This window comes from Megalops cyprinoides, chromosome 1 (assembly GCF_013368585.1).
Source record: "Megalops cyprinoides isolate fMegCyp1 chromosome 1, fMegCyp1.pri, whole genome shotgun sequence".
Classification (NCBI taxonomy): Eukaryota; Metazoa; Chordata; class Actinopteri; order Elopiformes; family Megalopidae; genus Megalops; species Megalops cyprinoides.
Window position 1 is genome coordinate 36,734,888 of NC_050583.1, and position 14,537 is coordinate 36,749,424.

Here is a 14,537-nt window from a genome sequence, read left to right on the forward strand (position 1 = left end):
ATTCTATGCTAAAAGAAAAACTAGTGTGATAGCACACAGTCTTTTGTAATACTATAAATAAAGGTGTTCTGGGTCTTTTTAAAAACATGCAAACCCTGTATAAATCTGTACTTGTGCTGCACTGTTTTTTCATCTCCACTCCAGCAGAGAATGTTTCAGACATTCCCTCAAATTCTGAGTCTAGCCGTAAGATAATATTGTTGTTATTATAATGGAATCCAGTCAGGAAGTTGCATAAGAGGTTGCTGGTAAAGTTCAGGGTCCCCCTGCAACCTCATCAGGCAGAGAAGGGAAAGAGTGAGGAAGTGTCCAGACACAGAAAAACGAGTGAAGGAAAAAAAAAATACACACTTTCAGGGGGAGGGTGTGAGGGAGGAGCCAGAAAGAAAGTGAGATACAGTATAAACGGAGTAAGAAGAAAATAGCTACCACAAAGGAAAAGGGAGCAAAGAACCTCACTGAAGAATCATTTTCTGTTCCTGGGACTAATGGAAAAAGGGCTGACCTACAGTGAAGCCATTGAGAAAGCAGGCAATAAACTCTGCCGCTTTCCTCTGAAGAGTGTGAGGGGTGTGCCGCTGATGGAACCCATCGCCCAGGAATGGGATTCTGTCTGGGCTTTCTGCCCTGACCCTTCTGACCTCCTCATTGCTACCTATCCCAAAGCAGGTGAGACCAGCTGAGAGAAGAAGGGGAGAAAATCAAGGAGGGAAGGAGGTATAGAGCCTCATATATTGACTGACTGACTGACATGCGAATGAAAGAGCAGGTTGGAAAAGAGAGGACTGACTGAGAATCATTTACCATTAATTTATGTGAACTCATTCATTATGCAATGAATATGTATATTAAAAGATTAATCATCAACCAAAGCATTTGCATCTGTAATATGTAATTATTTTACTTCTAAAACACTAATTGTGTTTGATTGTTGATTAACTGGAAATGTATTCATGGAACATTGACATGCTATTGCTCTAGTCTTCTTGTCTGATTGATAGCTCTTGCTCTACTAGAGGAATATACTCTATCCCTTTGCCCTTTTTTTTGTCAGAGTACAAATTGCTGGTTTTAGGAAATTTTGGGTTTACAGTCCACAGAACCATATTTGCTGTTTAGGTAACACTTTTGCAGCACAGAGATTTTTTTTTTTTTATTTACTTTCCTTTCCTTGTTCAGCTAAACAGCATGCAAGATAGCTAGAGCTAACTAGTTTATGGGAATTTTTTTTCACCTTCTCAAGAGCACACCTTAGATCAGTACAGTAATTGGAGAGCACTTTAACAATTTTGCACATTGGATAACATTAGATTATATTATTTGGTTTCAGCTCTCTCGGCATATGTTTCTTACTTTTGTTGCAAGAATCAGTTTGTATTTAGGTGGTAAGGTAGTTTTGGTACCATCTCTGTCGAGTTTTCACTGTAAACTTGTCACCTCTGTATAGACAGTAGCAACCAAAAACATCCTCAAGGAAAGTTAGCCAGTCACTTAAGTAGCGGCTAATGCAGTGTTTGATTACTAGGTGATTGCAGCTCTGGATTCTGGATGTCCTGCATTAATTAATCTGTTGCCAGATGGTTTAGCATGTAGAGAACGCTACTCTTGATCTCAAAGTCCAAGTAGCTGGTGTCTGCTGAATTAATGAATTGGTATAGCTCCAAGAATGATCTTTTTGGAGAGTGACAATGCGACAGTGGAGTTAGGTGACCAAAATCATACGAAAACGCATGCTTGCCATAATGGAACAATATATCCAGAAAGGTCGATGAGCCCCAAGCTACAAAGTTAGCTACATCCTGCTAAAAATGGTTTTAGTGATAGCGTAGCATTCAGTCAGGTAGAGATGTACATGTGCAAAGTATGCACACATGGAGGAGTCCTGTGCACCATGCAGCCTCTGTGGTGCACATGCAGGAGTCCTCCTGGAGCATATGGGCAAGCTCCTGGCCGCAGCAGGGAGTGGATCTGGTGCTTGTTTCGGGACATTGGAGTCAGAGGTTCTCTTGGCAGGTGTCAGGAATACATTATATTCCTGTGAGAAATTCCCATTTCTCACAACAGCCATAGTGGCTGTTGTGAGAAATGGGAGCTAAATTGTGATAAATAGGGTTAAATTAATAGGAAAGGATTGAACAAACAAAAGGTGAGGTAGTCTTCTACATTAAAGAGAATTTACATGTGTGTGAAATTGTAGGAACTGGCGCTCCAGTATCTGGATTGAAAAAAGTGCTCTTTGAGAAGGAAATCACTAAATAGGGAAAATAAGTGTTTTTCTCAGTAGTGTGATAGAAAAGTGAAAGTTATGGAGGAGGTTATGTGTGATAAATTAGAGAAGAGACTTTGATTTCGATCAAAAAGGTACTGCAGATACACTTTACTTTTTTGTTTGCTGTGAGCTTCATTGGGAATAAGCCATGACAGTTCATTCTGATACATCTGAAATAATTAATATAGTTTAAGAACAACGGTAGCATGATACCAAAATATAAAACATGGGATTAGATTGATCCTGAAAATATCAAGTCTGTTAGTTTTAACTTTCATCTCATATGAGATTTTGGAATCTATCAGGATATGTTAAGATTTACTCCTCAAAGACATTAGATCATAAAGATTTGCAACATGGTTTTTGCAGAGTGAATTGTCCTTGACAAGCTACCAAGACTTCTAGAGGAAACTTCAAAATGTGGTTGTCTCCATGATATTATTCATTTGGATTCATGTGGGCATTGTAACTGAAATCAGTAAGAGTTACAATTAGAGAGATTGTATCAGGGTAGGGTAATGGGTAATCAGCAGGGCATGGGGGAAGTGAGTTCTCAAAGGGATCAGTGTATGGACCTCTGTTTTGACTTATTTATATAAAGATCCTTTGTAAGGACATTAGTTGCATTGTAGTGAAATTTGCTAAAAACACAAAATTCAGGGCCAAAGCAAACCATTTGAGAGTTACTAAAAAAATTGGGTAGACACCTGAAATTTCACATGAATTACATTTGCAATTTACATTAAATTTTACAACCAAATGTAAAGCAAATGTTAGGTTCTCCAAGCGGCAAATATTATGGTGGGTCCTCAATTGGAGGGTGTGTAATATGAAAAAACACATGGGTGTAACAGTTGACTCAAGTCTGTTTGGATACAGACACCCTGGAGCTTCAGTGAACAAGACAAGTCGAGAACTCAGGCAGCACAGCTTTTTCCAAACATCAACTGTTACAACTTTATTGAGCATACACACATGGAAACAACTAACTATATACCCAAGGCAATTGTTAGTGATTATCTCATCTACATGATTCTTGAAGCATATGCATAACTCTGTGGTCACCCCCTCTCTCCCTCCCTCTTCTTTGCCTGGGAAGAGGCAACAGCGACCTTAAATGTTTAGTCTAAAAAACAGAAAAATCACCTGATGACTGTCTCCTGGAGAATACTCTGTAATCATCCTATGTTCAACCTCCAAGAGTGTTTTGTACGTATTGATTTGTTGATGCTTAGTCAATATGTATTCGTTTGTGTAACATTTAATCATATGAGAATATGTGATATACATAAGCTTCACATGAGACGACATGATGTACTATGGTTTCATATGAGGATGTGTGAACTAAAAGAAGAACATACAGATAATCAACAGATAATTTTCAGCATACAGTATAGATTTAAAACAGTTTTTTTGCATGAAGTGTTAGATTAAGCATGTGATTACTAAATGTTTTCCATAAGCAACTTGATAAATCCTTGGATCAATAACCCCCCCCAACCACCACCACCACTGCCACAATAAGTAAATAAACACTAAAAAATGTTATAGATGCATGTAGCAACATATAGCATGTTTTTATTTAGATACATGTAGACAGTGATTAATACACAGACAGTGAGCACATTTTCACTTAGGCTACTTTTCTTTTCTTTCTTCCAGGAACCACCTGGACCCAGGAGATAGTGGACCTGTTGCTTCACAATGGAGATGCAGAAGCGTGCAAAAGGGCTCCCACAGCTGTGCGGATCCCCTTCCTTGAGATATGTTCCCCTCCTCCCATCCCCTCTGGTATCTGTTTCAGCCTCTTCATATGTGTGCTGAACATGTGGTTTCCACTGTGCGACTATGCCCTGTAGTGTACTGCCTGATCTGTCTAAACAGTTTCCTTCGCACTTCCTCTCTCAGGCCTCGACCTCCTAAACACAATGTCCCCCCCAAGGGTAATCAAGACACATTTGCCCATCCAACTGGTACCTGAGGGGTTCTGGGAAAACAAATGTAAGGTACGACTCAGAGCTCAACAAATACTGCCTCGACTCAGTGGCGATGCAGAATAAGCATATCACTGTAAACCAAATGGACCTTTCCTATCCCTGTTCCCCCTGTGCTCCCCTCTAACCCCCCCCCCCAATCTTTTCTGCCTCAGGTGATATATGTGGCCCGCAATGCTAAGGATAACATGGTAAGCTACTACCACTTTGACAGGATGAATATGACCCAGCCTGAACCAGGACCATGGGAGGGATACATCCACAAGTTCATGAAGGGAGAGTGTAAGTTAAGTATTAGAGTTATTCTGACCACTTCTGAGAGCAATTCTTAAAATAAATATGATGTTGTTGATGAGAATTGCAATGATTTGTTTGTCCACGATTGGTACCGTGAATGTCATGTATCTGGTCAAATTTAATTTTGAATGTCTTCCTTGTGTTTTTCAAAAGAATTTAAGATTTTCAAGTGTGAAAACAGGGGTCTGTAAAACAGATAAACCCAACTCACTTATGTTGTATACATTATTTTGCAAACTAGCTCTAAGTTCCATTGTACCAGAGGTTCATTATAATAACTGGAAAAGAGCTCTGGTGTAACACCAATAAACTATGTAACTCAGCCCTGCCTGTATACACTGCCATTTCCTGTATGCTGTATTGCTATATATTCCCATGAGCTTATTCTATTTTCAGCATGAATCCTGTCCCATTGCAGATCTGATGTAATTTGTTTCAACACTACCTAAAACCATCTCCCTTTCACAGTGGGCTGGGGCTCTTGGTATGACCATGTGAAGGGTTACTGGGAAGAGAGAGAGAGAAGGAATATACTCTATTTATTTTATGAAGACATGAAAGAGGTCAGAATGTGTTGCACCCACACCACCTCACTCACTCAGTCACACACACACACACACACATACACACTCCCGCAGACCATCAATTAAGCATATCTGTGTTCTTTCCACAAGTTATAAAGTAAATCAGTTTTCCCCCTGACTTTTTTGTGGTCATCATTACTGGCTCTAACAGTATGTGTTCATCATCCTACTTCCCCGCATTGTTTTGTAATTACCTCCAGAATCCTCGCAGGGAGGTGGAGCGCATCATGCAGTACCTGGACCTTTCACTGTCTGATGATGTCATAGAGTGCATTGTGGAGCTAACGTCCTTCAAAGTCATGAAGGACAACCCCATGGCCAACTACACCTTTATTCCTAAGCCTGTCTTTGACCATTCCATCTCCCCTTTTATGAGAAAAGGTTTGTCTACATCTCTAAGTGTTGACATTGTCAGCCAAAGCAGTCTTATCAGATGGTTTTACTCATGCAGGTTTACAATACCATCAGTCTGTACAGGGTGCAAAATATTTTATGGGTTGTGAAGCATAAAACAATGTGACCTTAAATACTAGCCATACAACTAAAGCAATCCTATCATAAAATCAAACAAGTCACATGTCTGTGTCTCTGTTTTATCAGGTAAAGTATAAAGTAAGTGAGTTCACTTTGTTTACAGAAAGCCGATTGTGGAATTCTTGGAAGGTCTGGACAGCATTGGCAGGCTGATGTTTGCATACGGTGATCACCCCACCTCTTTTTTTGCAGGGGAGGTTGGAGACTGGGTCAATTATTTCTCATCCGCTCAGTCGCAGCTTTTTGATGAAGATTATGAGCGACAAATGAAAACGGCGAATATTCCCTTCCGGACAAAGATTTAAAGACAGTGCAGCAGCGCTGTCCATACAATGCAGAGGAGCTCTAGGAAACAGATTACCAAAGAGGAAGAGATGACTGAGAGCTGGATCAAGAACATTTGCAGTGAAGGACAGATGAAATCAGTGACGAAAGGGAGAAAAAGTGGGGAAAGATTGTGTGTCGTGGAGTAATTTTAAACTTTTAAAATGTATATCAAATTTTGAGTGTTTTAAAATGTTGTACAAGCAATCATTAAAATAAAATGTAATTATAATGAGTATGTTGTTACATGTGTCACATCAGCTGGCTATCTAATCAGACACCGTGTGGGAACTTTAAATTCTTGTCAAAGAATTGCTGTCTAGTTCAATCAAAATTCATCCTCTATCTCAAAAAATATGGCCTTAAAAAATATGTTTGCACTACACAAAAATGTGTAAACATGACCGCTAATTATACAAGACATAGCATGACAACATTTTTATAACTGATGTCATAAACAAAATACAAACTATGGTATTAAAGACAAATGAAATAGCACTGTAATACTTTTTTTCAAACAACATATCAACAACAAGAGTTATAGTGTAAATGTTTTTCATCAAAATAATGTCTACAAATATTGTTATACCAAGAGCACTCTGTTTATATAAATTACTGATTATTGAGATCAAAACCACTGAACAGAACTCATTCCTGTAATCACGCTAGAATCTCCATTTAGTAACATCGAAACAAAGACTTCAGTCTGCCTTTCATACTTCGAAAACCAAATTTAATTTCTACTTCCACGACAGTTGTTCTGAAACGGTTCGTGTAGCGGACCTAAAAAAAAAAATCCAACGGACTCTGTATTCTAAAAAGTGCCTCTCACGGAGATATTATAATTGAAACGTGTAAAGTTAGTAGTGCAAGTGAATTTAGACGTACGTCTGCTTTTAATCTCTAGTGGAGTGCATTTGTATATTGTTGATAGACTGCCTAAATGAGTGAAAACAAGGTGTGATTTTTTTCGATTTATTACTATGGGATTGTCCTTCTAATTTAATTTCTATAACTTCCCCTTGACATTTTGCAAAGTCATTCCAAGTTCCATATGCGTGCGAAAGATCCAGTTGCTACTAAATCTGTTTAGGTAGCTAGTCGTCTTTCAAGCAATTCAGGATTGTTACGGCCCAGTCACACACCAATCACGTCCTTTGTCACGGAAATAAGCTCACCTTCGCTAAGGTCACTTCCCCACGTTTCTCTTCTCACGCAACAGTAAACACACGCTCCTCCTCCTTCCTTCTTTTTTCTAATTCAGCCTTACATTCGCTCCCCCTTCTCACGCAGCTAACTATTGCTTCTCACGCAAGTTAGATTTTTGGATGAAGCTTTCGTTCCACGTATATTACTTCCATACTCTGACGTGTCACATGGATCTTAGGCGCCAATCATAACTTAATGTGATGAGTACTCTCTGCTCCCCCCTCCCCTTTCGCTAACTTAAATAACGAAAAATCACAACGCTCAAATGTGCAAGACACAAGAGAAACAGAAATACGTAAGGTAAGTGTATGCATATGAACGTCAGAGTCAAGTTATAATATATAATGTTGTTTGTTTTTACATTTTACATTAGGTTAAAATGTGCATTGTACGACTGAAGTGTACGATTTAAAGTGATGTTACATGTTTACCACCTGTAAAACAAAATTGCATATTCAGTCCGTCTCTATTACCGTGTTTGTATTACCAGTACTAATAATCAAATAATTTATGTGCATGCAAAAAGTCACTGTAATCTCTCATGCACTGCAGCAGTTCATGCACCCATGAAATTATATGTAAGTATATAGGTGTTACACATGTTTTAATATGATTTTACCCAGTTCTGAAAGATTTGAGACACTGCTTTAGATAGTTATAACCATTTGCTCTAGAAGCTCATAACCGTTTCCTGCTGTGTTGTTATCATGTTTAGTTCATGAATCACTCTCTCTTTCTCAGGGATGCAGGGTGAAGGATTGGATAAAGGAGGGAGGGAGATGCTGGTGGAGGGTGAGGGTGGAGTGTTTTTGGTCCCCTCTGTAACTGACAAGTGGAGGGAAATCCAAGAATTCCAGGCTAGATCTGATGACATTCTCATCGCCACCTACCCTAAATCAGGTGATAGTCTTTTTGTGGCAAGGCGCTGTGTCCTGTCACTTATGCCCACACTGGTTCTCTTTGATTATCAATATGAATGTGTTGTTGTACACATTAGACTAGATACAAGAATTTATGTCACATCATATGTGTTCCATCCAAGACATAATTAGACTGCTGTTGGTAGTTGTACATGTATGTAAGTGTTTGACAGCTGACAACAGCAAATTTGTAAATGATTATGATTTCCAATTAACTTTGTATTTAATGATATAATACTAATCAGTAAAGCTCTCCTAAGAGCGTGTAAACACTATTAATAATAGTGCTCCTTCTGTTGTAGAGAACTTAGTGTGAATGGACTGTATCAACACCCCAGCTCTTTCCCTCTCTTAGGGACAACATGGGTGATAGAGATGGTGGATGGGATAATGAAAGGAGGCGACACATCGCTATGCCTACAGAAACCCTCTGTGGCCAGAGCTCCATTCTTGGAGCTTAACCCCCCCAAACCTTTCCCCTCAGGTTAGTTCATCATGCACTTGCATGTGCACATAATAATGGTATTTTTCATGTATAGAGCCAAATAAAATGTCAGTGCTGCTGCGGCAGAATGGCTTGAGCATTCTAGTAGTGTTCTAGTTAATACTGTTGTTTTACATTTACATTTACTCATTTGGCAGACGCTTTTATCCAAAGCGACTTACAAGTGAGGCAGAGTACAACACAAGCGAAAGCCTTGGTCAAGTGTTGCATGACCAAGTTTCAATAGTTGGCCAGACAAGGCACAAGCTAGCTTGTAGGACAACAGAGTTTAGGAAATAAGAAATTGCTTTTGTGATTTATATAAGAAATGCAGCGACTAACTGCACTGCCCTGAATGTTAATTTTGTCAGCTTTGTGTTGACCATTTCTCCTTCCTTTTCAGGATTGGAAATGTTGCAGTCTCTGCCCTCTCCTCGTCTGGTCAAGACTCATTTACCCTTTCACCTCCTTCCCCCCTCATTCCTGGAGCAGAACTGTAAAGTAAGCAGTGCCTTCTTTGTCTTCGCGCTCTCTGTCACTGTGTACAATGTGGGGTTATAACTCTTTTATGTGCATTTGCACGTGTGTATTCCTCTCTTCTTCAGATGGTATATGTAGCTCGCAATGCCAAGGACACTATGGTGAGCTACTACCATTTCCACCGCATGAACAAAAGGCTACCAGAGCCTGGGCAATGGGAACAATTCTTTGAGAATTTCCTCACTGGAAAAGGTATACTACTCTATACACAGTAAATGGTTCTGTAAAGTCTGCAGTAAAATTTGGACTGGCTATTCATTATGTCACTGAACACAATACCACACTTACGCAGACTGTCCTGTACTACATGGTGCAGTACTGCAGCACAATGCACTTGAGTATACCCCCTTATGGCAACAAGCCTTTCACTCTCTCTTTCAGTGGCCTGGGGCTCATGGTTTGATCATGTGACTGGCTGGTGGAAGGAGAAGGAGAATTGCCGGATGCTCTACCTCTTCTATGAGGACATGAAAGAAGTAAGACACAGAAGGGGGTTATCGTTTGTGACCAGTGTGAAATTCCTTTTGCAATGTGTCTCTGTCTCTCATTCATATCATAGAACCCTGCCAGAGAGATAAGTAAACTTGCTAAATTCCTTGGCAAGGAGATTGACCAGGCTGGGATTGACAGACTGGTTGACCATACGTCTTTCCAAAATATGCAACACAACCCCATGGCTAATCATAGCACACTTCCTGCAAACATATTTGACCAAGCAGTATCACCCTTCATGAGAAAAGGTAAGCATTTTGTCCAAGTATCAGTGGCATTGCAGCATCCATTTCAATGATGAGAATATCTGCAATACTGTTTCCACGCTGTTTCCTCAGTTACTCTCTTTGTATTTGATTCTTACCTCTCTCAGCCCCTCTGCAGAAGCATTTGAAAATCTCATTTTCTTTGCCTTTAAGGAGAGGTTGGGGACTGGAAGAATATCTTCACTGTGGCCCAGAATGAGAGATTTGAAGAGGAGTATAATCAGTGGATGTCCAGACTGTCCCCACGTTTTCGCACTGAACTTTGAAATAATATGACGCGTACATTCTCCATGTTATGATTTGCACCTGTCAGCCTTGTGAAGAACCGATTCAGAAAATCTGTTCAAAATGTATAAAACTAGAAATAAATTTAGTGTATAATGAATGAGAGAACTTTATTCCAGTGGCCAGGCAACTCATAAACAAGCACTAATGACAGAAGTCCAGTAATTGTTTGTATCCATATGCTGCTGCATGATAAAAGTTTAATAATGCTGGCATGTCTATGTCTTTGTCTATGTCGCTCTTTCTGTGCCTGTGTTCTTTAAGCTGCTATTACTGAGCCCTGAACCAATGCAGCAAAACCTAACCCAAAGTGTATATTATCCTTGCCTATGAATGAGACAAATAGATAATGTATTATGCACATATATTTCTTTTTTAAATCTGCCTTTAGCTCTGCTGCTTTGTTCACAGAATAAAAAGTCAACCACCTGACTGGCTCTTGTGAAAATAAACAACCTGTGAAGAAGGTGTTCTACAGTCTAAAACATTTATGTCACCTGCATAGTCACAGGTCAAAAGTGAATTGAATAATAACAGCAAATGTGCTGGAAATATTGACATAGGACCAAAATTTGGTACCTATTGCCCCTTTAACATGATAGTGGATTACAGAGCACTATCGTCCAGTAATGTATGTCATGTACAAAGAAACATGTTTTTATTCAAAATCAAGGGTGTAGTTTGTAATTACATCCATTGATTTTATTTTCTGGTGTGAAAGAGTGTTTTGTGCACCTTGTCTCTTACAGTGATGCACACGTTCATATTTTTGGGTTTGTCTTAAATCTCACTGTGATTGTGTGCACCAGTTGTTTGTGTCTGCTTACATAAGGTGGGGGGCTAACATTCATCCATTATTCTACCCCATAAAAGAATGGGATATGTTTAACTCTAAATTTTTGTCGGAAGGAAGAAGAAAAATACCAAGCAATCCTTACGAACACAATATTTCTCGGGTGTGGAAAATGGATAGTGTGACACTAACATTAGCCAGCGCATTAACTTACTTAGGTGGCTAGTTTGCTGGATGCTGACTCAATGACAGGGACTGTGTCCTGTTACGAGTGTGTATTGCAAGACTGTATGAATATCTCCCCTGTCAGGGGTGTCAGAGTACCTCAGTACAGAAATAGGCAGGCAGAAACACTTTAGTCTGGTGACCTTCGTGGACACGCCTGGCCTGGTGGATGGAGAAATAAGTCTCCGTTTGACATAGATCAGGGTTGGTAAATTCCCTGCAGCTCTTTTTCTCTTTAATGACATTTAAATACACAAGCTTTTTTCTCTCACCTGAGTAGTACCCCACTGTATTGCCTACTGGACAGAGAAGAAGGACCCAATTGCTATGGACTGCGCTATGCTGTATATTTCGCTTTGTTATAGGTTCCCGTCTGTGTAATGACTGTCGGTCCTTCTTGTGCTAACATTTCCTTGATTAATGCATCTTTGGTTGTGTTCACATACTTGTGTTTGTTGTGTTTGTGACTCACTTCTGCCTGACCTCAGGCAATCCGTGTGACCTGATTCTGATTTTTGTTGACCCAATGGGTCAGGCGCTGTGTAAGGGCACGATGGATGTCGTAAAGAAGCTGAATGACTGCCAGGAGGAAAAGCTACGATTTTACCTGAGCAAGGTGGACGAGGCCAGGAGTGAGTCAGACAGACAGGCAACCCAAGCAGAGATGGACGTATGTATGATCTTGGAGCATTTTCATATATTACCATGCCATGCCTGATAAGTTAAGGACGGTGGCACTCTCTTTAAATGAAAAATGTCAATGGCTAGTGATTGGTTATATCACTAATACAAGACACTGCTTCTGACTTGCTGGCATGCTGTTCATTGCGCATTGCACTGATAACTCGAGGCACCTGTCTTGGCAGGTGTTATAAAATCATTTCAAATATGTCATCCAGGAAAATTTTGTTACCAGTGATTCCTCAAGGGCAGGTTGATAATGTGCAAGTGCACATTATGGCTCTGTGGAGCGTGTAGTTATGTGAGCTGTGCATTCTTTCCCAGAGAGTGATGATGCAAATTGTTCAGGAGCTATGCAAGAGACCAGGGCCCAAAAAGTGTGGATTTGCCATGCCCACCATCTACATTCTACTAACCCCAACAAAGTAGGAAGACATCAGTTTGACATACTGTATACTTACAGTCTTTTATCCTCTATTGTTACACGTTAAAGTGTGTCTGCATGAGCCAGGAACACGTATGGCTTCAGGTTTTCTTTTATGCTAAGCAAGCAATCTAAAAAATGCTTGCATTTTATGCTGGCAAGCATGTACATAAATTACATCACAACAAAGACCAGACAGGATGAGAATGTCTGCTGTCCTAGAACTACTGACCTTTCTTGACTTATCTTTCCCACTCTAATCCAACCATTCTGCAAATGAAATTTAGGAGATGTGCAACACCTTAGAGAAGACTATCAACCAGACCATGCAGAACACGTTCAGCTTGCTAGAAAAGGGGTGTGAGGTCATTATAGAAGCCATTACCAATACACTCGGCGCTGACCGGTACACAGAGCCGGGCAGCCCTCTAAGCTCACTACGCAGGCTGCGTAGGGCCCCGCAAATTACGCAAGGGACCCGCCTCCCCCTCGTGTCGAAGCGGGTGTCAATGTTTACAACTTCGATGAGTGGATGAAGCGGAACTATCCTTGTGGTCACGAAAAGAGGGGAAAAAACACCACGAGAGTGAATTGCGGGAACAGCAATCAGGTAAATTTTTGTCCTCTCCTCTCCAAGTTTGATGTCAGCAAATAACAGTAACGTTAAGTTGATGTGCTAGTTTGCAGTGCATCCTGTAGCGTAACATAATTGTGACTGGCCTCGGTGCAAATATTTTTTTCACATACACACACACACACACACACACACACAAAACCACCCCACACAATTAAATTAAACCCTTTCGCGCGTACGGTCACACCGGTGTGATTTGCCGTGGAGCGCATATGCTAATACCGGTGCGATTAGAACACAAAATTGGAAAAATTCTAGCTAATTTTAGCTTTGGGGAAACAGCGATTTAACGTTAAAAATATAGCAAATGTTAACTGAAAACTGTGTATCATTATTTTCAGCCTGTTCCCCTTTATCCTCCTTGATTAACAATAAAACAAATAATTCACAGAATAATAGACACCAATCGCGTAAATGGAGTAAATGATTATGCTCGCGAAACAGCGCAGATTGTCTGTAGTTTGTGTGCTTGCGAAAGCTACTACGTGAGATTGTTTAATTAACAAGGATGGCATTTATCGATTTAAATTACATTAGATGCTCATGACACATCACAGCTTTTGTGAGGTCTGTGTTCTAAACGTTATTGTTCATTGCACTCAACCTAACCTAAAAGTTTATTCTCAGTAATTTAAATCGATCTAACTAAATTTAGCTCCGTTTTGTAATTTGAATTTTGTAACACAAAAAACTATAATGTGAAACATTTAAGAGAAAGCTTTGGGATTACTTGCCACTTAATTGTTCAAATTGCCATTCTTGATAATTAAACAACCTCATGCTGTAGCTTTTGCAATAGCGCGCAAACTACAGACAATCTGCGCTGTTTCGCGAGCATAATCATTTACTCCATTTACGCATTGGTGTCAATTATTCTGTGAATTATTTGTTTTATTGTCAATCAAGGAGGATAAAGGGGACCAGGTTGAAAGTAATGATAGACTTAAAGGTAATGTTTCAGCCTCCCCTGTTTCCAGCTCACCAGCCGCCACTGTTTAACATTGTATAGCCAGAGCTAATTGTATAATATTGTGAGGACTGGACTAATTACCAGGCAACGGAGCCAAAGCTCAGTGTTATATTTTATTATTTTCTACATTTTATATTTTCTACAGTTTCTTATTTATGTTTATGTTAATATTCACAATAAATATTGTTTGTTTATACCTCATTCTGTTCTGTATAGGTCTACTTACTCTTATACCGACGGAGCAAACTGTTTTAAAGGAGGATTGTAGTGGGAGCACTGGGGTGTCAGGTGTGACTGTGTGGCAATGGCAAATGATTTACATGGCTCACAGGTCAGGTAGGAGGGCCCCTTAGCAGAATTTTGCTTAGGGCCCCAGGGAGGTCAGGACCAGCTCTGGCGGTACAGCACACTCTACAAGGTGGTTATTATGCAGTGCTGCACACCAGAAGTAATTCATTTCTTTGGATTAGCTAACCAGTAAGATTCATTGCTCTGGATTTCTTTATTCTTTTCCAACTTGTTTCACCTAATTTGTTATCACCAGTTGTACGTCTGTGGATTTACCTCATTGCACATCCTCTGTGCACATGCAGTGTGTGTGTGTGTGTGTGT

At 39.9% G+C, this 14,537-nt stretch overlaps 2 protein-coding genes and 1 pseudogene across 2 annotated transcripts; all 3 read left to right on the plus strand.

The window, feature by feature from the left end:
* Positions 1 to 279: 279 nt before the first annotated feature.
* Positions 280 to 6,202, plus strand: LOC118789812 (sulfotransferase 1C1-like). The gene is made up of 7 exons (XM_036546462.1): positions 280 to 669; positions 3,932 to 4,060; positions 4,178 to 4,275; positions 4,419 to 4,545; positions 5,029 to 5,123; positions 5,345 to 5,525; positions 5,871 to 6,202. Exons 1-7 carry the CDS (start codon positions 489 to 491, stop codon positions 5,981 to 5,983), a joined length of 924 nt encoding a protein of 307 aa, XP_036402355.1. The 5' UTR covers positions 280 to 488; the 3' UTR covers positions 5,984 to 6,202.
* A 1,007-nt stretch (positions 6,203 to 7,209) lies between these two features.
* LOC118789817 (sulfotransferase 1C4-like) lies at positions 7,210 to 10,621 on the plus strand. Its single transcript, XM_036546476.1, has 8 exons — positions 7,210 to 7,511; positions 7,953 to 8,111; positions 8,487 to 8,615; positions 9,019 to 9,116; positions 9,221 to 9,347; positions 9,537 to 9,631; positions 9,715 to 9,895; positions 10,067 to 10,621. Exons 2-8 carry the CDS (start codon positions 7,955 to 7,957, stop codon positions 10,177 to 10,179), a joined length of 900 nt encoding a protein of 299 aa, XP_036402369.1. The 5' UTR covers positions 7,210 to 7,511; positions 7,953 to 7,954; the 3' UTR covers positions 10,180 to 10,621.
* A 172-nt stretch (positions 10,622 to 10,793) lies between these two features.
* Positions 10,794 to 12,857, plus strand: LOC118783807 (annotated as a pseudogene).
* Positions 12,858 to 14,537: the final 1,680 nt, after the last annotated feature.

Excerpts from the sequence above, each read along its gene's own strand:
- LOC118789817 (XM_036546476.1), top strand. The coding sequence starts at position 7,955 with ATGCAGGGTGAAGGATTGGATAAAGGAGGGAGGGAGATGCTGGTGGAG. Across the intron at positions 9,348-9,536 it reads GAATTTCCTCACTGGAAAAG|TGGCCTGGGGCTCATGGTTT; the intron begins GTATACTACTCT and ends TCTCTCTTTCAG. Across the intron at positions 9,632-9,714 it reads TCTATGAGGACATGAAAGAA|AACCCTGCCAGAGAGATAAG; the intron begins GTAAGACACAGA and ends TTCATATCATAG.
- LOC118789812 (XM_036546462.1), top strand. The coding sequence starts at position 489 with ATGGAAAAAGGGCTGACCTACAGTGAAGCCATTGAGAAAGCAGGCAAT. Across the intron at positions 4,276-4,418 it reads TCTGGGAAAACAAATGTAAG|GTGATATATGTGGCCCGCAA; the intron begins GTACGACTCAGA and ends TTTCTGCCTCAG. Across the intron at positions 5,526-5,870 it reads CTCCCCTTTTATGAGAAAAG|GGGAGGTTGGAGACTGGGTC; the intron begins GTTTGTCTACAT and ends CTTTTTTTGCAG.